The 25,633-nt window shown below is 38.1% G+C and overlaps 1 protein-coding gene across 3 annotated transcripts in view; it reads left to right on the top strand.

Moving 5' to 3' along the window:
* Nucleotides 1–25,633, top strand: part of CTNND2 (catenin delta 2) — an 862,752-nt gene that overhangs the window by 796,500 nt on the left and 40,619 nt on the right. For all 3 annotated transcript variants that reach the window (XM_076007934.1, XM_076007935.1, XM_012790278.3), the window contains 2 exons: nucleotides 15,644–15,854; nucleotides 23,237–23,321. In XM_076007934.1, coding sequence (XP_075864049.1) covers nucleotides 15,644–15,854; nucleotides 23,237–23,321 — 296 coding nt within the window. The remainder of the gene's footprint in view (nucleotides 1–15,643; nucleotides 15,855–23,236; nucleotides 23,322–25,633) is intronic.

Raw genomic sequence — 25,633 nt, 5'->3', positions numbered from 1 at the left:
CTCTCTTTCTTTTTGAATAAATATCTAAGCAATTAAACAACAGGCAGATACATTAAAGTAGGTTCATTTAAAAAAAATCAATGCATCTATTTATTCTAATCCAGCAAGAGCAAAGGTCACATGTGAAGATGAACAGATCTCATTCTGAGAAGGAAGCACTGATGAGATTTAGACAGAGGGCTGGTGTTGCCACAGCCATTTCCAGTCTATGAAAGGAATACGTAAAGACAAAGCATCAAGAAGAGAAAGGGTTTTACTTACACACTGTTGCAAGGGAGCTGCACTTAAGAATAACCAGCCTTCCAAATTTAAAATAAAAAAGTACAAGATTACCATGGTATATAAGGTTACATTTAGTCAGGTCGTGGTGGGCAAACAACAGTTTTCTGACAAGGTAGTCCCATTGGCACATAATGGTATTGCAAATGGCAGAGATAAAGTTGATTGGGAGTCAGCAACTTCTAGAAAATGAGGAAATGGCTCAAAGATTCATTCTTTGGGACTAGAGCTAGAAAGAGTGTGTTTTATTTGCTTTTCCCTTTTTTTGGTTTGTTTCCCTGAGCTGATCTTAGTCTAGGTGATTCATCCTTGTATTGTTGATCTTGGATTAGTAAGCTGTCCAGTTTCTCAAAGTTGTCTACTTCCAATGTAAACAAGTTCTTATTCGTGACCACTAATTTGATGTTTTCTTTTATTTGACCAGCTGTATAGACATAGGAATAGCAAGCAGTGTTGATTCATTCACAAAGACCTCTGCATGGTTATCGAAATGAGAGCTATATGTTATCATTGAGAGTTAACTTTTGATTTGTGGTCACTTTGATGTGGCAGAAATATTTTATTCCATTTTAGCTCTTCTACTGGGATTATTCATCCAGAACTTTCACTGTAACTCAGAGATGATTCCATCTCTCTGAGCTCCAAGTTTTCAGTACTCCTGGCCACACTGCCTGTAGAGTGAGATTCCTTAAGCCACACAGCATGAACCAAGTCAGTGTCTTGAGAGGATGTCATAGACATCAACTCCACATGTGAAATAATGCACTTGTGTTTTAATGCACTTGTCATGCCTAATTAAATTATATTTGCCTCTAAATGGAACATCTCTAGCATGGTCATGGTTACAGATTTGATTTACTCAAATTACATTACGGTAGGAAGGCAGGCAGGTTCTAGCTCAATCAATACCATATAAACCTTTGGTTAAAGAAAGTACACTGATTAGTAGAGGTACTTTGTATATTATTTATCAATTGCTTTAAGTTGCTGTATAGACCCAAACCAATCAATGTATGTTGGTTATTTACAGCATATGTTAGAAATTATTATTATTAGCTTTTCCTGATAATTTATTATCTTATCATCTGTTTAAAAAACTTTAAAAGATTTTTTATGAATTCTGAAGGATTAAATAGAATAATATTCTATTTAAAGAATGTTTCATTCAAGTTTTTATAATCATAACCTATTAGATCAGGCATTAGAGACAGAGGAAGTAGAAAGCAAGCTTCTATCACATGTCCAATTCAAAACAAAACATTGACCATAATTAAATTTATTTCGTTTCATGGAGGTAATTAATCCTTGTTTTGTTGATCTTAGATTAGTAAGCAGTCCACTTTACCAAAATTATCTGCTTCTGACATTAGCAAGTTCTGGAAATCCTAACTCAATCCCTTGGTAGTCTGAGCAATGTTCATTTGTGGTGATGATATCAGCTTACAGGGGTGCCTGTGACCAAGATCCTATTTTGTCATGCCAAATGTCAAGAGTAGAGTACCTGTTAAAATCCTTTAATCAGGCTATTTTGATGTTGTCTTCCGGCAGGCACAATTACTGACCCATGGCTTTGGCAGGGGTCTCTAGGCAAGTGTGAGAAAAAATCAGAAACCACCTGCTGGTGATAAGGCTGAATAGTTGTGGCTATTCACTCATTATAAACACTAATATCAAAGTTGAGGCAAGTTTAGTTTCATGAAGAATATGACAAGGGGAGGCAAGATGACTAGCTAGAGACATTGGTTGACAAATCATCTTAGGAAGAAGGAAAAGTTTTAGATGAAAACAAACAAACAAAAACTCAAAAAACATAGCCCAGGTGTAACTCTGAGAACCTGCAAGAGATTCCATGGGAAGAAATTACAGAGCAGAACAAGGAGGAGCAAGATTTCCTCAGAGATCAAACCCCAAGGAATTTGGAGCCCCGTGGAAAGGGTAGGTGGATGCCCTATTCAATAAATGGTGCTGGAAAAAAATGGGATAACCACATGCAAAAGAATGAAAGAGGACTCCTATCTCTCACCATATACAGATTCATATACATATTCAGAGAGGACATTGAAATATCTATCTCTAGAGTCTTTTAATTTATGCCATCAAATGCATTAGGATTACCACCAACTAAAAATCCTTTTTTAAACCTAGAAATGGAATCTTTCTTTTTAAAAATTGTTGACAATTATTGTACTGTCTTTAACATGAAACAGAGCATGCTTCTATCCACAATGAAAGGTTCATCACTGCTGAAGCATAATCATAATGATAATATTTTACTTGTCATAATTAAGTGGAGGTTGAGCATCTCTTTTTTTCACTTGTCAGGTCTTTTTGTATTAGATTCTTGATGAACAGGACAGATCTCACCATAGTGTCAAACCAAATAAAAATCTATAGAATGCTGAATATTCCTAATTATTTGAAGCCTTCCTTTTCTCGTACAGTGAGTAAGAAAAATCTTTGGTATCACCTAGCAGTTTTCGAGGAAACCCAAAAGATAGTTTAAGTGTAAAAGATGTTTTTTAAAGTTTTATTAGTGTGACTAAGGGGTATGGATTTATGGAAGGCAATTTCAAAAGTAGTTCCCAATAAAATGTGGTATATGTATACCATGGAGTACTATTCAGCTATAAGAAACAACGGTGATGTAGCACCTCTTGTATTTTCCTGGATAGAGCTGGAACCCATATTACCAAGTGAAGTATCCCAAGAATGGAAAAACAAGCACCACATATACTCACAAGCAAATTGGTATTAACTGATCAGCACCTAAGTGGACACATAGGAATTACATTTATTGGGTATTGGGAAGGTGGGAGGGGGGAGAAGGGGACGGGTATATACATACATAATGAGTGAGATGTGCACTGTCTGGGGGATGGTCACACTTGAAGCTCAGACTTGTATGTTGGGGAGGGCACAACCTTAAAATTTGTACCCCCATAATATGCTGAAATAAAAAAATAGTTACCAGAGAATGGAAGATAGGAGCATAAATATTGAGTGGCTAAAGACAAAATGTAACGTCAGCTTGGTTCAGAGTGACAATAGTTAAAATAAAGCAGCAACAAAACAACAGCAATTATTAGGAACTCTAGCATTTTCAAAAGCAAGATTATTTTGCTAAGTATTAATTTAAAAAATTAAAATCTAGCCTTCTCACAAATGAGCAAATTTTGCTAAGAGATTAACAAAAGCATGAAAAAATTAACAAAAATTAACAGGAGTCAAGTAGGAGTATTTTGGTGATAAAAGAAGCTTTTGCTATTTGGGCACAGACTATTCTTCACAGTTCCTTACTGAAAACAAAGTATACACTCAGAGATCATTTTGTCATTTTTAACAGAGAGCAAACTCAATTCTAATTTTATTTATTTATTTTTCCACCACTCAGGTAACATTTGCAGTAAAGAATTCACAAGTCTTTTCTCTATCTTGTAAGTAAAGTCTTCAACATTAGGCAAACTCTATAAAGTTTTTAACACATTTCACTGTTGTTTTCAAATTCATTGCTGGTAGGCATTATAAACCAAAGCAAATAAGGTTCACCCCTTCTGAAGCTTTCTACACCTTATTGAACTTGCTCAAATATGTTTTATATTATTTTCTTTCACATATTAGCACACAGCCAGACATTTTTATCCTAGACAGCCTTTCTCCCCTGGTAAGCAAAACTACATTCCATTACCTTATAGACACATTCATACTATTTTACAACTATTATGCCTAGTATAGTGTGGTAGGCAGAATGATGACCTTCCCAAAGATCTCCACAGCCTACTCCCCAAAACCCGAGAGTGTGTACCATACATGCAAAAGGGAATTAAGATTGCTAGTCAGCTGACCTTGAGACAGGGAGGAGACCCTGGAATGGGCCCAGTGTATTTATAAAGGGCCTTAAAAGTGGAAGAGGGAGCAGTGAGAGAGGCAACGACAGCGTCAGAGGGATGGGGCATGAATAAGGAGGACTCAACCCTCGTTGCTGCTAGTTTTAAAGATGGAGAAAGAGGGCTCTGTGACAAGGGAGGCAGGTGGCCTTTCCTAGAAGCTGGAAAAGGCAAGAAAACAATTCTCCCCTGGAGCGCAGCCCCGCCCACACTTTGACTGTAGCCCAGTGAGACTCATGCTGTACTTCTAACCTGCAGAATTGTAAGATAATAAATTTGTATATTTGTAGCCACTAAATGTATGGTGATCTGTTATACCAGCAATAGAAAACTAATACACACAGCATCAACTGCTCGTATTAGTTATAACTTGGAAACAAAGTAACTGAGTTTTGTTTCCTCGCTGACATGGAGAAGGCCAGGAGACAGGTACCTGAGAGCTATGTCATAAACCAGCGTGTGCTTTACAAGATCAGCTGAGATCTAAGAAAGTTGCCTGTGACTCACAAACTCACATTGTACGTCCTCTTCCAGTCTGATACATTGTTTATACATTTTATGAAGTGGCAACATTAATGGACATACTAACAAGCCCAAGACATTTGTACCTTTGCAAATATTTGAAGCATATGTGTATGTGCGTATGCACGTGTGTGCATGTTTTCAGTGACCAGTGTTTTTTCAAAAAGATGACATTAGTCCAGGCATAGTAGTTCATACCTGTACACTTTGGGATGCTAAGGCCGAAGAAATCACTTGAGGCCAGGAGTTCAAGACCAGCTTGGTCAACATAGCGAGACCCCATTTATAAAAAAAAAATTAGCTGGGCGTGGTGGTGCACACCTATAGTTCCAGCTACTCAAGAGGCTGAGGCAGGAGGATTCCTTGAGTCCAGGAGTTTGAGGCTGCTGTGAGCTATGATTGTGCCACTGCACTTCAGGCTGGGTGACAGAGTGAAACCTTATCTCAAAAAAAAAAAAAGAGAGAATATATTTTAAGGCTCTATTGAAAAAGAGAAGACATTAAATATTTTACTCAGAGAAGTTAAATGACACAACTCAGTTAAGAGATTTTGTAGAATTATATAGGATTAAGAAGACCAACCCCTTTATAAAACATCAGTTACTAAAATTCAATCTAGTTGAACCTTTTTATAATTTTAAATAAATAATATGGGCTTATCTGCTTAATAAAACCAGAATGAGAAATTTAAATAATTCATATTATTAATATTTAGAAAGAGAGGAAGTATACTTAATCTTATATAAAATAGTTCATGCTAACAAAAGATTTACGATGTGTTAAATCCAGGGAAAAGACACATTTCTGTTTTTACCCTATAATTACCAAACCAGTATAATTTTTGCAGGGATTTACTTTAGCTAAAAATACTACATAAACTCTTTCTATAATACCTTATATGTTAAATACCGAAACCTCTTAAGATGTCCTTAAAGGTCCTGCAGTGTCCTAGCCTATTTTCCCCCTGTCTTTGTTAAACCAACATCAACTTGTATTTCTTTTTTTCAAATTTTTTAATCTAGTAACCAAGGCCATGAATTTAATTCATTGTTAAGCTTCTTTGTGTTTATCTTTGACATAAGTTTTTGTAAGACAATTTTTTTCTTAAAGGACCAGAAACTTAAAGCATTCTGAAGAGTATTTTTATTAGAAATATTTTACTTTTATTATCATAATTTTATATATAAGGGCTTACTTGTTTCCCTAAGGCAATCAAACAGGAGCTCCATTTATCAATTTCATCCAGGGAATAGTAAAGTTATAAAGTTATACCAATCCCTTGATATCGAAAATGTTTATACACACATAATAAAGAATCCCATCAAACTCTTGAGCAAGCTGGAGACTTCAGGGGGAGTTTGTAACTGGATTTCTCTTTATCTCATGTATGCTATTTTTTATAGTCCATTGTGGGTTGAACCAGGCAAAAAGCTTTAAGATTTATTAACACCTTTTTGTCAGCACATGTTAACTGGCATATTTCTATATTTCTGTGGGACTTTTCTCATTTTTAACTTTTCACTTTAAAATAATTATAGAGTCACAGAATATTGCAAAGATAGTAAAGAGAGGTGCCATTTATCCTTCATCCAGTTTCCAGCAACAGCAACATTGTAAGTAACTAAAATACAATACTAAGAGTAAGAAATTAGCATTACAATATGTACGTATAATGCATTGTCATTTTGTCACATGTGTAGATTTGTGTAACCATCATTGCCATGAAGATGCAGAACTATTCCATCAACCCAAAATATTTGTTGTACTACCTCTTCCTAGTCACACTTTCCCCCACTATCCCAAACTCCTGGCAACTACTAACTTATTCTCCATCTCTATAATTTGGTTATTTCAAGAATGTTATGTAAGTGGAATGTTACTGTATGCACCCTTTTGAGATTGGATTTTTTTCACTTAGCACAATGTTATAAAATCTATTCAGGTTGTAGCATATAGTATTCCTTTTTATCGCTGGGTAGTAGTCCATCTATTTTATGTTAAAAAGAAAAAAATACATGCATTCAAAACCTTTCAGATATTTCCAGAAGTCAGAGACGTTTAGATAAGCCAAAGAGACCGTTCCCATGTCAACAACCATTCAAACTTTTCCATTAAGCAATATCGTTTTGAATGCTTCACCAGTTTGGTCTATAAGCCATATAAACCAGTTTTAAACTATAGACTTTTTACATATGTTTCTCCCTTTGATCGTAGAATGTTTATTTAAATTAGATACCCTTATAATGCACAAATGACAGATTTTATGATAAATTAAACTCCAAACATTTCCCAAAAGAGAAAGGAGAGATAAAATGTTCCATCCACACTACAGATAGAGTTTTAAGCATTGTCAAAGACTGGTAACCTTTCATTTCCAAGTGGAGAAAAGCCCTTCATAACTTACATACGGACATCCAATCACACAAAAATCACCCCCTTACTTTTCCATCTTCAACTATTGATCAAAAGTAAATTCAGAGACGGGACAGGATTCTAGGGTGATGGAGGAGTAAGCACCAGGAATCTGTCTCCCCACCTAGACAACAATAACACTAGCAGAATCTGATGTAACTGTTTTGGAACTCTGGACTCTATTGAAGGCTTGCAACTTCCAGGGGGAAGACTTAGACAATAAATTGTAGTTAATCTTGGTCAATTTCAGCTCTTAGTTCACAGCAGATGCCCATCCCCCATCCCCCACCCCTCAGCCCTGTGCATATATTCCTGGAGCAGCTAATGTGCACCTGATAGAAGCTATAGTTGGCACAAAGGACCCTGTCCTCTAGATATTGGGGATCTGTGTGTTTTACTGATTGCTGCCTCTGATCAATCTCAGAGATGCAACCATTGTTGCATGTGCATGCACACACACACACACACACACACACACCCATAGTTGCAAGCCCCTCTCTCGCTGGCTGAAGTTATTTACAGAGGACTTAATGGGCTGGCACCCTCCCCTTGCCATCCACTTAATTTTTCTCTTTTTCCCTTTTGGGAGCCAGTCTTTACAGAGTAGGACATCCAAAAGCATTACATATTCAGGGGAAATTAGAAAGTCATTGTGCATGCCCAGAGAAAGGCTCAGCTCAGAAAAAGTCTGAGAAGATTTTTTAGTGTATACTTCAGGCTGATCCTCAGCACAGAGACAGCCTACAACAATTGAAAACAAAACAAAAGCAAACAAAAAAAGCAAACCCTGAGGAAGGAAAAGAATCTGATTTCCATATTACCACATTATTAGATTCATATTTTATGTTTCAACAAAACAATACAAATATAAGGTATACAAAGAAACAAGGAACTATGGCCAATTCAAAGGAAAAAATAAACCAACAGAAACTGTCCCTTGAAAAGGTGGGATGGTAGCCCTACTAGACAAAGACTTTAAAACAACTATCTTAAAGATATTCAAAGGAATATATGGAGGGAAGATATGGAGATATGGAGATAAAGGAAGATATGGAGAAAGCCAAGAAAAAGATGTTTGAACAAAATGGAAATATCATAAAGATGGAAAATGAAAAAGAAATTCTATAGCTGAAAAATACAATAACTGAAATGCAAAATTTACTAAAGGAATTCAAAGACAGAATTGAGGTGGCAGAAGAAAGAATCAACAAACTTGAATGTAGGAAGACTGAAATTATATATTTTTAAAATCTTTTATTTTTAATAATTATGGAGTCTGAAGAACAGAAAAAGAGTGAAGAAAAGGAGCAGAGTCTAAGAGATCTGTGGAACACACCATCAAGTGGACCAACATACACACTACAAGTGACTCAGAAGGATTAAAAAAACTACAAAAAAAAAAGAGAAAAGAGATTACTAGAGAAAACAATGGCTGAAAAGAAAACTTAGCTAATTTGATAAAAGAGATGAATATAAAGATACAAGAAGCTCAATGAAAGCCAAGTAGGATAAACTCAAACAGACTCATGCTGAAATACATTACAATCAAGTTGTGGAGAGAAAAAGGTAGAGAATCTTGAAAGCCCCAAGAAAGGAGCAGCTTATCACATACATGAGATCCTCAGTGAGATTACTAGCCAACTTTTTATTAAAACATTTGGAGACCAGAAGACAGTGGGCTGATATATTCACAGCGCTAAAAGGAAAAAAACAAACAAACCTGTGAACCAAGAATCCTGTATCTAGCATAATGTCCTTCAGAAAGGAGAGAGAAATTAAGACATTCCCAGATAAACAAAAGTTCATTACCACTAAAGGGAGTCCTGCAGGTTGAAAGGAAAGGACACTAGATGGTAATTCAAAGTTATAAGAAGAAATAAACATCACAGTAAAGATAAATACATGGGCAATTATTAAAGCTATTATTGTAACAATGGTTTATAACTCAACTTTTTGTTTTCTACATAATTCCAGAGACTAACACATTTAAGAAAGAAACAATTACTAGTCTACAAACTAGTATTATTATAACTTTGGTGTGTAACTCCACATTTTGTTTTCTGTAGAATTTAAGAAACTAATGCATTAAAAATAAATATCAGTTTTATTTTTGGACACACAATGTACAAAGATGTAATTTTGTGGCATCAGCAACTGAAAGGGGAGGTATAGAACTATAAATGAGCAGGGTGTTTGTATGTTACTCAAGTTAGCCTGATATAAATTCTAATTATAATGTCAGAATTTTAGAATGTGAAATGTAATCTCCATGGTAAGAACAAAGAAAATAGTACTTTATGTGGTATTTATTATATTATAACATTTATTATATTATATTTATAGTACTTTAATATTTGTGGTATAACTACAACTATTATAATATAATAAAGTATATATGCAAAAGAAAGTGAGAAGGGAATTCAGACATTTTACCACAAAAAGAAAAAACAACTGAACACAAAAGATACAGTAATGCAGAAATAAAAAAAGCTGTAAGGCATATATAAAGCAAACAGCAAAATGGCAGAAGTAAGTTCCTTCTCATTAGTAATTACTTACATAAATAAATAAACTCTCTGGTCAAAACAGTTGACAGAATGCATGAAAAAAACATGATCCAACTATATGTTGCCTACAAGAGACTCACTTTTAGATCCAAAGACACAAGTAGATTGCAAGTGAATGGATATTTGCACATCCAAACTCAAAGCAACATTATTCACAATAGGTAAAATGAAGAATCAACTCAATTGCCCATCAACAGATAAATGGATAGGCAAATTGCGGTATACACATGCAATGGCATATTATTTACCCTTAAAAAGAAAGGAAGTTCTGACATATACTACAATATGGATGAACCTTGAGGACATCACGCTAGGTAAAATAATCCAGTCATGAAAGACAAATAGTGTATGATGCCACTTCTATGAGGTACCTGGACTTGTCAAATACATAGAGACAGAAAATAGAATAAAGGTTTTCGGGGGCTGGGCAGAGGGTTGGGAAGTTAAAAGGTATAAAGTTTCAGTCTTGTAAGATGTAAAGAGTTCTGGAGATGGATGGTGGTGGTGGTTATACAATAATATGAATATACTTAATATTACTGAGCTATACGCTTAAAAATAGATAAGATGGTAAATTTTATGTAACGTGTATTTTACCACAGTAAGAGAGTTTTTTTGACAAGGGTAAATTCAGAGCATCTCTGTAAAAACTCACAGGTCAGTTTCAGCAACTCCAGAAAACAGGGAGGCCAAAGAAGTACTAAGATCTCAAAAACAAAGAAGTTGTAGTGTTCCCAATCCAGGGTTGCTCTCTATTTCAGCTGAACATTAAAAAAACAAAACAAAAAAACTTGTCTCTAATCCATTTGAGACATTTTAGTTTATACTGGTACACAGCAAAGACCAGCTGCACAGAGGACTCTATCAATGATCAAAAGAGATGTGTGATCACAAGGGACTCTGGCAACTTTCCTGTTGTCTGCTGCCTTACAGGGCACAGGTGATTAGATTTTAAACCACCACTCAATATTCCTGCCACCAATGGGGAAACTAAGTGGTCATGTGCACATCAGTACCAGAAATAGAAGCATCCACGGACAAACACAATACAGAAAGAGGAGCAGAGCTCTGCAAGCCCATCATGAAATCCTGGCCAGCTCCCCTCTGCCCAAGAGCACTGCAAGGAGTTCCTTTGCAGGGCAACACGGTTTATTAGGTCTGTTGAGTGAGTCCATCAGGTACTTGGGTGCCCAACAATTCCTAACAGAAGACTCCTAGAAAGAGCATTATAAAATGAAAATAATTTTTACCTGCTGATTGTTCAAGACAGTCTGCATTTAGAAAACTGGTTCACCAAATACTAAATACAGGTATTTGGAGGAAACACACACACAGGATAGCAAAATTAGTCCATCATTGATGGAAACATGTAGTTTTTCCACATAGTTACAATATCTCTAATGGTTGCCTCATATCAGAATTACAAATCAGAGATAAAGTCTCTTTCATTAGAGATTAAGTAAGTAACTTAGAAGGAATGGCCCAAGGATCCATTTCTATTGGGAGCTTTAGCAAGACAGAATGATCTGCTTGTTGTTAGTGGTGGTGGTGGTGGTGGTGGTGGTGGTGGTGGTGGTGGTGGTGGTGGTGGTGGTTGAGTTGTGTTTTGTTTTACTTTCATCTGAGATAGCAACGTGCTTTTCTTTTAGAAGATATAATTCCATGATAGCGCGTCATGTGTTTTTCTCAGAAGTCCCAGTTGTCTTGGTCCTGAAATACTACAGCTGCCTGCCAAATGGTGTGACCATCACGAATCACTCCATGACTTTCAGCTCGTGTCATATCTTTTGCTTATTCTTAAACCAAATAAAATCCAGAAGAAAGGGAAGTGGCCATCCATATGCAGGGGTTGCTGGGGCCTGCACCTGTGCCAGCCTGGGTGGTTCATTCTAAGACAGGCTCCTCTTCCGCCTTGGGGCCAGGCTCAGCCCCATGGTGAGGCACATGCTCCTGTATCCTCCTCTCCATCCGCAGAGGGCCCCAGTGCACCACAAGGCCACTGCTGAGCTTTAGGTGCACTTTGTGTCCCTGGGCTCGTGCAGACCTACCAACAGGTTCATTCCTCCTCCGGGTTCCTAAGGAGACAGTCTCCACCTGGTGGTCCATCCACTTCCCTTCTTAGCCCTAGAACCCTACCTACATCCATGTCTCTCTCTAAAAAGAAAAGAACACCTTTTGATCACCTTGATGGCATTAAGCTGTGAAATGAAAGTTTGGACCACCCACCTTGCAGTTTCTTCTTATTGCCACTGAGACCCCAAAAGGGAGTTAACTTCTTTTACCTCTGAAGAAATTGAGATTTCTGAGGGTCCTCAGGAGGAGTCTGAGGACTTCAAGGACCCAAAAGTCTGACAGGGAGATGGAAAGAGGGGGCCAGAATTCCTCCCTTTGGGTAGCAGGAAGAGATTTTTAGCTCTTTCAAGTGTTAAGAAACTTAGGTAGAAGAGAAAACTGGGGACATGGAGCAGTTAGAAGCATGGGATCCCTTGAGTTATAGTGCTTATAATTTCAGTAGAAGTTCAGAGGGAGGAAATTTTATTGTCAAGAAAAAGACTACTAGTTTCTCCCACTTTTAATTTTACTGTTCTGAAAACTTCCTTCTTTTTCTTATTTCAACAGATGTAGGGGACACAAGTTTTTTGTTACATGGATGAATTGTATACTGCTGAAGTTAGGGCTTTCACTGTATCCATCACCAGAATAGTGTACATTGTACCCAATAGATTTTTATTCCTCCCCAACCTCCCCACTTCTTAGTTTACAATGTCTATCATACCACTGTGTGACTATATATATATATATATATATATATATATATATATATATATATATATATATCCCTCGTTCAACTCCCACTTATAAGTGAGAACATGTAGTATTTGTTTTTCCATTCTTGAAATACTTCACATAGGATAGATAATAGTCTCCATTTCCTTCTGAATTGCTGCAAAAGACATTATTTCATTCCTTTCTATGGCTGAATAGTACTCTGTGGTGTGTGTCTGTGTGTGTGTGTGTGTGTGTGTGTGTTTACACACACACACACATATATACACACCACATTTTCTTTATCTACTCATTGCTTGATGGGCACTTAGGTTAATTCCGTATCTTCACAATTGTGAATTGTGCTGTGATAAACATTCAGGTACAGGTACCTTTTTCATTAAATGATTTCTTTTGTTGGATACCCAGTAGTGGGATTGCTGGATCAAATGGTAGATCTACTTTTAGTTCTTTGAGAAATCCCAGTGCTGTTTTTCATAGAGGAAATCCTCCTTCTTAATACACCAGGATTCTCTTGTAAAATATCAACTTGATTTTGTCATTGCCCTGATCTATAGAACAAATCCTAAAAGACCACCTCCTGTATCAAGCCTTCCATAAAAACCCAGTCCAATCTAATTTCTCTCTTCCCTGAGCCGCTGTTATAAATATGCAAGACAAGGTCACTTGCACTGTAAATATCATATGTTCTGTATTTTCTTTTTTTTTCCCCAATTAGCTTCAAAGTTTCTGCATACCAGAAAGAGCTAAAAAGCTTTTCTTGCTACCCAAAGTTCCTATGAAGATAGGATTCAAATTTCAGTGTGAGAAGACAGCTTTTCTCTGCATATAATCAAAGGCTAAACAAAATTGTATGCCCTCAAAATAATTAACAAACTTTGCCCAGAGGTCTTCCTCCCTATGGAATAATTTTACCTGATTTGTTTCTCCACTTGGATGGTCAAAAATGTAGAATAAAATGTATCCCTCCAGGTAGACTGATAAATAGACTAAATGAAAAATCCCCAATTGCCTGGTAAAATGTCAGTGAACTGTATTGGAAATATTAGAAGTAAAATCATTTCAATGAGTTTCCTTACCAGTAAGCTTGTGATAGATTAAATATAATACTGACTCTTGATCTTTTCAATATGTTGGGGCACATGGAAAATGGTAGTGTTTGTACAGCACACTAGGGTGAGTAGAAGAGGCTGCTCTGCAGGGGGTGGCTGTCTCTGCCACCTGTGCATTTCAAAGACCCCTGTTTTTCATTCGGGGCTCATAGATTGGGAAGCCATGTAAGATAAAATCGTATGTTCGTATTTATCTGACGTAATTTTTAAAAGGATATCATAGTAATGAAAACTAAAAGATGCTGCAGCCATAACCTCTCCGTCTCCTCACTTTTGGTTTCAACCTTGACAATGTCCAAGGTCACCAAACCAGTATTCCATACTCAGTCAAGAGTGTAAATGTCCCCATATGTACAATGATTGAAATATTTTCCAACTTTTCTGCCCTTCCTCCATCTCCATCACTTTCCTCACGAAGAAAGGGAAAAAAGAACCCATTCATCTTCTCACTTCTATGGAACTCAGATTTGTATTCTAAAGGTCTGTAGGGGTTAATGAACTGATAGAACCTCTAGCATGCTGGGCTTAACAAAAGGAAACTCTTAGTAAGAGTTGAGTCTGATTTAATGATTGATGGATAAAAGCAAGTTGCTCAGAGGACTATCTATGTACCAAGTTATCTTCTCTCCTCTCCAAACTATTTTAGGCGCTGTCATTAGAAAAGAAATATGCTACATTTGGGGTTTGCAGGCAAATTATTTTTGTTAGACACTTCCTCAGTTATCATCAAGTGAATGAAGACACTTCTATTTCAGTAATTTAAACATTAGCATTTTCTGTCCAAGCTAAAATAAGTTACCTAAACATAGGATAAGAGCAGATACCAAAATTACAAGGGCCTGTGTTTTATTTATTACTGCCTGGAATTTAAGATATCATCACCTGTTCCCACTGGATTCCTTTTCCTACTGCGAGGCACTATGCAGAGAATTAAACAGCACAAGATATCATTTATAGGTATGTATGGAGGTAAAATATGTTAAGTAGCTTTTAGAAGCTAGCTAAATATGTCTTATTGGGGAAATGAAGACAAGGAAGGGCTCTAACTTTGGACACTTGCCAATTCCATCTGAAAAAATTTAAGAACAGCCAACTTTGCTATAGGCACTCATTTACTTCCAGAAGTAAATTAAAGGAACAGAATTAGAAGCTGCAGGTGGGATAAGTTAATTGTCTTGCAGGGTTATTGGTAATGCCCAGAGTGCTTTGTAAACTAAAAGTACTCCATAAATTTGTCATTATAAGTACCTTTATCATTGGGAGTAGCAAGATTAATAATGATAAAGTGAATTAAGGAAGCAGAGTCGGATTTTATTTTATTATTTTTCACACAAAAACATGTCAAATTAGTAAATGTTATATGGGAGAACCACACAATAAAATCCTGTCAGAGAGACAAACAGATCATCAGTCTACCCTGGTTCAAAGGACACCTAGTTATATATCTCTTCCGCTTGTGGTGTTTCTCTTTTCTTTATGGGTGTCAGAACTCAGCACTCGCATATATGATCATGCTCTCCACATATTTGTGGTTTGACTCTTATTTGTTAAAAAAAAAAAAAAAGTAACACAGATCCCAGCATAGCTCCCATTAAAGTATTTTTGGGGGCTCTGTTAGAATTGCCATACATTTTCTTACCTTCTGCGAATATCAAGTAGGAAACTAATAACAGCTAACAACTGTTGAGTCATGTGTCTTTATGAATCACCGTGTGTTACATGCATTCTATACATTTACTCATTTTTTCTTCACAACAACCTTGTAAGGTGGGTACCATTAGTGTCTTGCTTTACAGATTGGAAAAAAATGAGACTTAAAGGCATGAAATAACTCACCAGTGATTCAATCCCACATCATCAATCCAGCACCAAAGCACATGTGTCCAACCTGAGGAAATACTGTTTTCTCTTTATGTGTGTCTAGAATTACCCAATGGAGAACTTTGTTTGTTGGGAAACAAACCATATTGCACAGACGTGGCCTCTTGTATTCCCTTCTCCTCCCCTGTACCCACCTCTCCCTCACCCTCTTCCCATCGTGGCCTCCTTTCAAGTCTCCCCTTCGTTTTCTTTCCCCAAGGCAAATACGCCATGCGAGACCTCGTTCACAGGCTCCCAGGTGGGAACAACAGCAACAACGCCGCCAGCAAGGCCATGTCGGATGACACCGTGACAGCCGTCTGCTGCACCCTGCATGAAGTGATCACCAAGAACATGGAGAACGCCAAGGCCTTACGGGATGCCGGCGGCATCGAGAAGTTGGTTGGCATCTCCAAAAGCAAGGGAGATAAGTAAGTTAACGGGTGACTTCCCATCTGTTGGATCAGTGTTGGCACTACTGCGTGTCTCTGTGTTGGTGTGATTGATTCTGAGTGTGTCTGTCGTCTCCTGCTTGTGGGTAATACCACTGAATGTCGCTGAAAAGCGTATGTCTCTGATAATCAAAAGAAGAAAAATGGCAAGTGGTTTCCAGTCTTCCCACCACACAATGAAAGCTGATTTTCTTGCTAATTTTGATCTGATAAATAACTCCTGTCTTGGGGACTGGCAACTACTGCAGCATTGTTAAGGGGGACTTGAGAATCCAGCACGCATGCTGGTGTTTCTTGGAAGAGAGGCTAGCTTGACCTACATACATGAAGGTGTTTTGTTGTTGTCATTCCTCTGTGGTTGGAAGTGCACATGATGATGCCTCCACATCCTCTGGCTCTATGCCCCTTTAGTTCTGCACCAAGTGAGGGCCACCTTACCCACATCGCAGGAGCCACCAGGACATAGCAAGTCATCGTGCAGAACAGATGGGGGAGAAGACAGAGGGTGACGAAGTCAGAACTTGGTTCTAATCTAGTAGCCTCCCTTACTAGCTACGAGCTTTGGTGCAAATTACCTAATTTAACAAGTCACTATGCCTATACTTTACGTTCTAAAACTAAGGGAGGGGCTGTCACAATATGCTTCCTGGGAGAAGTGAAAACCAAGTCTTAAAGAATGAATTGGAATTTCCCAGGCAGAGAGTCTCGTGGTGAGGAAAGAGGACGTTAATGCAAATGGAATAAAAAGAGATAAGACTTGTTGACTTGGTAATTCTATCTCATAATTTCACTTAATTCCGGATATTACCACTGTATTATAGAAGACGCAGGGTTTCTGTTTAAGCACCCTGAGACTTACAAAAGGTTCAGTCAACAGTTCAGCATTTGGATTTGAATATTTTCTTATATCAAGCAGAGAAGCCTCACTGGACTTCTGTAATAATTGCACAGCGTACATTGTTGACTTGAATTTTATCTTATGATATTTTGCTTACAACAAAATGTTGTACTACATAGTCAGGAAGCCACATGGTTTTCTTCATTATATAGCTTCAGTAGACCTTTGGCATCTCTAATTGAAGTGCTTACCTGTTCTGAGCGTTAAGAGTTAATATGGTAATGATTTTTAAGCATACACACCTACATACACAGTGAAACCATAGTCCACAAAAACAATCTGATATATTTGTCTACAGTCATGAGGCATTCAAAGATTAAAGTATTTCCTCTGAATTACAAGACTGGAGAGCTTTGAGGAGTGGTTTGGCATGCATTAATTCCCTCCAACAGTATGAACATCCCTATAGCAGTAAGCATCAATAAAGGAGCCTTAAAGAGCAAAGATGCTTTAATCCATCCTACGGTCAAAGAAAATTATTTGGTGAACACAATTAAAAGACAATTTGAAGAACCCATCTATGAAATACATGTATACACATTGCCAATCCAGAATATGGTCCTGTTAGGTCTGCTGCAATCCTCATTATGGTTAATGGGAAGATTTTCTTTCGCTGCAGATGATCTTATAAATGCCCTCTAATTTGATGGAAAATTTCTTTATGGAACAGTCACTTATTTTGTCTCATTGTTGCTTTCCGTTTTCTTCCAATGCCAACAGCCCGGATGTATGAGTTTAATAAGAAGTGTTAAATTGGATGGAATTAAGCGTCTTCCCAGTTATAGTTCTCCTGCTTAGTCAGTCTCATCCTCACTTCCATGTACTTTATCTGTTTTTTTTTATATACTGTCTAATTTGAGGATCAAAACAAGGTTTTTATAACATTTATCCTCATCTCCTACCTACACTTCAATTTTATTATTGCTTTTCACTGCTCTTAAAACAAAATGAATCCAGAAGAATTGCTCCAAATCTTAGCATGAAAATCCCCATTTTTCACACAATTTTATCAGGTGTGTATGCAGTAAGATTCCCAGGGACTTCTAGGCAGGTTCTAAGAAACTAGAAATTCTTTATTGAAAACAGAATTTTTGGAAATGGGGATAATTTAATCATTCAGGATGGTAGGAATATCAATGTACCCTAGTTCATTTATAAAATGTGTGCAAATCTGTCCACCCTAAATTGTCCTTAAAAACTTATTTTCAGAAATAAGTTTGGTTCAAAGCTGATTTTTAATTAGCACGGGAAAACACGGACAGAAGAAACGTATCCAGGTAGATCCTCCATTTTAGATATTTACACATTTTATTTCTGAATATACACAAGTTGAAGTATGCAGTGATGTTAATGAGTTAGACTGGCAAGTTGCCGACCACAGTCTATTGGAACCACACAACTCACTGTCTGGGGAACACAACCACTGGGGCTGGCGCTTCGGGATCCTGCTGCCGGCATGGTGGAGGTGAACAGCCTCAGTGAATTGCACCAACTGAAACCTTCAGCCACCCCTGATTTGACAGCTCTAGTGAAGATCGGAGGCTGTGTAATTGTTATTAACTCTTGTAAGAGTCTTATACTTACCATTTTGAAGTCTTAATGACTTATTCTTTGCACATCATTTTAAACACTCCTTAAGGACATTTGATGGTATGCATCTGTTTCAAGAATACATTTGTTTTTTTACAATTTTAACAGTTATATAGAAAATAGTGTTGAATGTGTCACTGTATTTTGTCATAAGACAGAAAAGCCATTAACAGTTTCAACTGTTACTGTCAGTAAAGAATTGTGTATTGTGGCTTGGGTTATAATCACTTGTCACATTAGAAACACTCAATTGTTTAAGTCCTTCAATCAATAGTTACAGGTTTTCAAGTAGAAGTTTCTATGGCACCAGTCTAGTAAATGGATCAAAATTAAAGTCTAAAAAGAAAGCAATGTTTCTTTGACCTTCACATGTTAGTATAACACTGTGATGTATTGGCATTTTAATTGAGTGGTTAAAACATGCTATTCATTACACATTCACAGTCTGTTTCTATTTTGTAACTAAGCCAGAGGTAGAAACAAAAAACTACACGGTGTCAGAGGAATTTTTGCATACTAAATATGTTTCAACTGCACTATCACTACCTGAATATTAATATATGTTCCTCTAGAATTGTTTGACTATTGTCATGAACAAATGTCTAGCTAACAAAAATACAATGAAACATAGCATTTAATCTTTGTTCAGGATTGATTATATAAGAATAAAATGTACATAATCTGTATTCACGAAAAGATCTAAAATTCTCTGTTTATAAGTCAAAGGAAATACAGGCATACTTCAGAGACATTGTAGGTTTAGATCCACACTACTGCAATAAAGCAAATATTTCAATAAATTGAGTCACACGAATTCTTTGGTTTCCCAGTGCATATAAAAGTTGTGTTTACACTGTACTGTATGTAGTCTATTAAATGTGCAATAGCACTATGTCTAACAAAAACTATATACATACCTACATTTAAGATATTTTATTGCTAAAAATTCCTAACAATCGTGTGATCCTTCAGCAAGTCATAATCTCTTTGCTGGAGGAGGGTCTGCCTTGATGTTGATGTCTTCTGACTGATCAGGGTGGTGGTTGCTGAAGGCTGTGACAATTTCTGAAAATAAGACAACAATGAAGTTTGCTACATCAATTGACTCTTCCTTTCACAAAAGATTTCTCTATAGCATGGAGTGCCATTTGGTAGCATTTTATCCACAGTAGAACTTCTTTCAAAATTGCAGTCAATCCTTGCAAACCCTAAGTTTACGTGACATTCTAAATTCTTTGTTGTCATTTCAGCAGTGTTTACAGTATCTTCACCTGGGGTATATTCCATCTAAAGAAACCACTTTCTTTAGTCATCCTAAGAAGCAACTCTTGATCCATTCAAGTTTTATGATAATATAGCAGTAATTCAGTCACATCTTCAGGCTCCACTTCTAATTCTAGTTCTCTTGCTGTTTCCACCACATCTGTAGTTATTTCCTCCACTTTAGACATAAAACCCTCAAAGTCACTCATGAGGTCAGAATCGACTTCTTCCAGACTCCTATTAGTGTTGATATTTTGACCTCTTCCCGTGAATCACAAATGGTCCTAATGGCATCTGGAATGGTGAATTTTTTCCAGAAGATTTTCAATGTTGTTTGCCCAGATGCATCAGAGGAATCACTATAGATGGTGGCTATTGCCATGTGAAATGTGTTTCTTAAATAATAAGACTTGAGTAAGTCAAAATTATTCCTTGATCCATGTGCTACAGAATGGATGTTGTGTTAACAAGCATGACAACAACATTAATCTCTTCGCACATTTTCATCAGAGTTCTTGGGTGACCACGTACACTGTCCGTGAGCAGTAATATTAATATTTTGAAAGGAATCTTTTTCTTTCTGATCAGTAGACCTCCACAGTAGGCTTAAAATGTTCAGTAAACCATGCTGTAAGCAGATGTACTGTCATCCAGGCTTTGTCATTTCATTTCCAGAGCACAGGCAGAGTAGATTTAGCATAATTCTTAAGGGCCCTAGGATTTTTGGTTTGATTTTTAGTACCAAAAAGCACTGGCTTCAACTTAAAATCACTGGCTGCATTAGCCTACTACCAAGAGAGTCAGCCTGCCATTTGAAGCTTTGAAGTCACGCATTGACTTCTCCTCTCTAGCTATGAAATTCCTAGATGGCATCTTCTTCCTGTAGAAGGCTGTTTCATCTGCATTGAAAATCTGTTGTTGTGTGTAGCCACTTTCATCAGTTATCTTTGCCAGGTTTCCTGGGTAACTTGCTGCAGCTTCTGCGTCAGCACTTGCTGCTTCATCTTGCACTGTTGCTAATATGTTGTGGAGACGTCTTTCCTTAAACTTCATGAGCTAACCTCTACTAGCTTCAGACTTCAGCCTTTTCTTCCTCACCCTCTCAGCATTCACAGAATTGAAGGAAGTTAGGTCCTTGGTCTAGAGACCAGGCTTTGGCTGAAGGGAATGTTGTGGCTGGTTTGGTCTTCTATCCAGACCACTCAAACTTTCTCCACATCAGCAATAAGCTTGTTTTGCTTTCTTATTATTCATATGTTCATTGGAGTAGCAATTTTAATTTCCTTCAAGAACTTTTCCTTTGCATTTACAATTTGGCTAACTATTTGACACAAGACATCTAGCTTTCAGCCTTTCTCTGCTATTGACATGCCTTCTTCACTAAGCTTAATCGTTTTTAGCTTTTGATTCAAAGTGAGAGAAGTGCAACCCCTTCTTTCACTTAAACACTTAAAGACCATCGCAGGGTTATCAATTGGTCTAATTTCAGTATTATTGTGTCTCAGGGAATAGAAAGGCCTGAGGAGAGGGAGAGAGAAGGAGGAATAGTGCAGAAGTGAGAATGCACAACACGTATCAAGGTTGCTGTCTTATGTGGGTGGGTTCGTGGCACACCAAAACATTGCAACAGTAACATCAAAGACCATTGACCACAGATCACCAGAGCAGATATAATAATAATGAAAAAGTTTGAAATGCTGTTAGAATTACCAAAATGTGACGCAGAAACATGAAGTCAGCACATGCTGTTGGAAAAGTGGCACCGACAGACTAGCTTGATGAAAGGTGGCCCAAACCTTCATTTGTAAAAAGCACAACACCTGCAAAACACAATTTGTACAGAATGAAGTACAATAAAATGAGATGTGCCTGTACATGTACAGCATGGTACTATCATAAATTGTGAAATTATTTAGCATCCATTTATTTTAGTAGAAGAAAATGTTATTTCAATGTAGCTAATCTTTCATAGAGAAAAAAATTAGAATTTATAAGAACTCTATATTTTTTCTCTTTAAAATCCTTGATATAACTAATCCATTTTCACACACAGCCAAAGTTGAATTCCATCTCGGTAATAAGAGCAATAAGAGTGACTGTTACTGTTGCCCTCAAATGCATGGGTGAATAAAACCTTAAATTTATTTGGTCTAAATGACAAATGTGAACACCCAGGAAAATAGCTGCCATTTTATCCACCTGTTGTATTGGCATCCCATAATTTCATTAGGAAATGCAGGTCCTCACGATATCCATTTACTATGGCTCTCAAATCCAACCGTAACCTGACCCATCTACCCAGCTGCTCACTTTCTATCTCAAAGGCCGTCTTATTTCAAAGGCATCTTTGTTCAGATGCTGTGTTCTCGTCAGTGGGTCTCCGGGCCACCACCCCCCTGTTCAGCTTCAGTGTTGTCATCACGGTGAAGTGCTTGTAAATGGTTGTATCCTGGACAACACCGGGAGTCACCATTCACATGGACCAGGGGTCCACAAACTGGCCCACCCACTGGCCAACTCCCACCCATCACCTGTTTTTTGCAAATAACATTTGATTGGGACACAGCCACACCTGTGCATTTATGTATTACCTTTATGACTCTTTTCATGCTCCATTGCAGAGTTGGGTAGGTACAACTGAGACTATGTGGCCCTCAAAGCCAAGAATATTTATGACCTGACCCCTCACAGAAAAAGTGTGCCAGCCCCTGAGATAGCCCATGAATGTCCATGTCGGCCACTAGAATTGTGCAGCTGGCTGTGAATCCAGCCTGTTAGAATTCAGAATCCACAGATAGCTAGTAGTGTCCATGACCACTAGTCAGTGTGACTGCCCAGAATTTGATTAACTTAAATCAACACTGAGTTACTGACCTGGCCTCTGTTTTGAGGTAGAGACAGGCACTGAACCCAAAGGCAAAATACTTAGTTATATTTTCATGGGGATCTCAAAGGCATGAATCAAATGAAGAGTAAGAACCATTAGTCCAAGGCTTTATGGGACCTTGGTTTTTCACCATGGTCCAGAGGATAGAACTTTAAGTGCTTATTCATGTGCATTTGTCTATACTACAAGAGTGTGTGCACACGCTGGCATTCACTGCCGATCTCTTGTGCTTGGCACGAGCAGCAAATGCAGGACAACTGCCTGCAGTCACGCGGGTGTGCAGAGCAACACTCTATATGCTCTCGTGCTTCATTGGGGACCATGAATATCTTTTTGCTTCTTCCTTCACAGGTATACTACACCTCCCTGAGAGCCCCTAATCCTGGCCCTTCCTACTCACTATGTATTTTTTTCTTCTTTCTGTTCCATTCTGTAGTCAAACGCTAAGTCTGCATTCTGACTAACTGCCAGCACTCTTATGTCTGCATTTTCAAAGTGCTCTGCCAAATTGTCGTGCATTCCTGTCTCTCACCCTCACGGGTGTGTTGATGAGAATGGGCTGGGGGCTGGCAGAGCAATGCTTTGCACTCCCTGGGCTGAGAGGAAAAGAGCCAGAAAACCCACCTGGATGTTTATTCCTGACCTCTTTCCTGACAAGCCTCCGTCAATCTGAAGCTCAGCTGTCCCACTCACATCTTGCATTTCCCGTCTTTTCTTTTCCAGACACTCTCCCAAAGTGGTCAAGGCTGCATCTCAGGTCCTGAACAGCATGTGGCAGTATCGAGATCTGAGGAGTCTGTACAAAAAGGTGAGGTTTGCTTTACCTCCTTGCCGTGAGCTATGCACAGCCCCTGAGTCCAAACACAGTGTGTGGCCATATGAGTGGCATCGCAGTGACAGGGGTCACTTGTCCAACAGCCTCAGTCATGGAAACACACCTGCAAAGAGAATCGGTGAAGATGCAAGAGAAGAGGCTGTGTGTGCTCTGAGCATATGCTAAGATCCATGAACTCTCGGCACTCGACAGACCCATGCTCAGCGGGTCTTACCCTAAAGCATCTTATAGAAAACAAAATAAGCCTGTTTTCCTGAGCTTTTGTATTCTACAATAGACTAAAAACATAGTGAACAGAGGTATTTTGAAAAAAAATGTAATTTGAGACCATAAAAATATATATAAAAACAATTCAGGAAGTCAGGAACTATTGTAGCCTGGGAATGTTGAAGACCCGACAGACTGACCCGTGTTCCTATGCTCCTGAGAACCTCACCGAGTGACTGCCCAGGGGGCAGAGATGATGTGCCCAGTGACAACCGCAGGTCATGAAGAGGCTCAACATTCGTTCTGCACGCTCCCCCCAAGGCAGGCAGGACCTTACAGCATACACATTTCAAAGGAATGTTTACCCCCAAAGTGTGTTTCGAAACTACCTTAAGAGAAATATATCACATGTAGAAATTTTGATTCTGCACCTCATTTCCAAGTGCTGCTAAATGAAGGATACATAACTTTTCTCTTTTTGGTTAGGAGAGGAGAGTGTTTGAATAACACTTCCCAGAAGTTGTTTTGTTGTTATCAGACCAGCAAGTGTGGGTGGTTTAAACTCGAGTTAGTAAGTAAGGGCGGAGAACATCACAGGAACTCGAGTAGCCAGGCGCTGGTCTCAGCGCAGGGGTTCGGACAGCCCAACCAGGACTGGGGAAGATGCCCGGGCTCCCATCACGCGCAGCTCCGAGCACCTCATTGCAGGGAGTTGGGGAGAGCCGAGGCCATCGCTGCCTCTGTCCCCATTTGACCAGCCCGGCGGGTACCAGCTCGTTCTGCAGAAACTTGGGGCCACCGCTCTCATAGGGAATGAGACTCATCTTGCCAGAGGGAAAGTTTGCCTTTTTCTAAGCTAATGGGGAAAAGTAAATATTTAATAACTGTCTCTGCTAAGTTGTAATCTATTTCTAGATTCCCCCCAAGGCCTTCCTACTTCCCTTAAGTATTCACTACTTTGCACTTCTAAGTTTATAAAGTTTAGCCTATATATTTCTCTTTCAAAATGTTCCTGTTCTTCTAACAGGAAGTATGTTTAAGTTGAAACAGAGAATGCAAAATTAAGTGTTAGAAGAGTGTTGTAGATTAGTGAAATGTTGTCCTGAGCATTTTACCTGTCAGGATGAGCCCTTCATCTGAAATGCTTTGGGTTCCATTCTGGTTTGCTTGAAATCCAGACCCCAGCATCCCTGCGTAGTTCTTTTCCGGGCTCCTTCAAGAGCCACAGGAAATCTCTCCCAGCAAAGGTTCTTGTGGCTAAACAGGCAGCCGGACTTGAAGAACGCGCTATAAATTAGGAAGGAGCTGGTCGTCTGAATCGGCAGCTCCATAAGCTCAATGAAATATTACTGCCTGACATAAACCCCCTTCTGCTCGGATCCTGAGCGTTTCCTCTTTGCTGAAATACACCTTCTCACACTTACGTGCATTGAAGGGCAACAGTTTTTAGAAATGCTACAAGTTATTTGTTGAATAGCGGTATGAGTTTCCCATCTTAGTTTTTTACCAGTTTGGCCAGAAGATTAAAATAATGTAATTGTCTTTCTATTGCCATAAAAAAAAAAAAAAGAATGTGTTGACAGAAATTTAATGAAGCTAAAATTTGAGAGCTAAAGATAGTTTAAAACGTGTTTCATGTGAAGAGATTTGCGAAGGAGGGCTGAACAAATTGATGGTGATGTTTTTAGTTGACCCATGATTTAAAAATATTGAGAAAGAGCTATTCTTAATAATTTCCAAATTATGCAGTTGTGAAATGAAAGGAGGACCTTTGTGCCCAATGTCATAAGCACTGCTCATAGCAAAGCTAAGAAATTCAAAAAAGCTTCTCATTTGAAAAGTCCTTTTATGAGAAAACCAAACTCATTCATCCTTATTAATTGTTTTTAATCAGTGGGGAAATAGGTTTCCATTTTGTTCTTAGCTGATAATTTACATATCACTGAAAAAAAGTCTGATCCATATCTTTCAACTATCCAATTTTCAGATCTATTTATTGAACACCTAGTGTAGGCTTAGTGTAGGAAGAATCGTAAGGAAAGCATAAGCTATGGGAAGGAGCTACTGAGGGTAAAGAC

The sequence above is a fragment of the Microcebus murinus genome, chromosome 11, assembly GCF_040939455.1.
Source record: "Microcebus murinus isolate Inina chromosome 11, M.murinus_Inina_mat1.0, whole genome shotgun sequence".
Lineage (NCBI taxonomy): Eukaryota > Metazoa > Chordata > Mammalia > Primates > Cheirogaleidae > Microcebus > Microcebus murinus.
The sequence above is the reverse complement of the archived record's forward strand: the minus strand, read 5'-3'. Positions and strand labels throughout refer to the sequence as shown.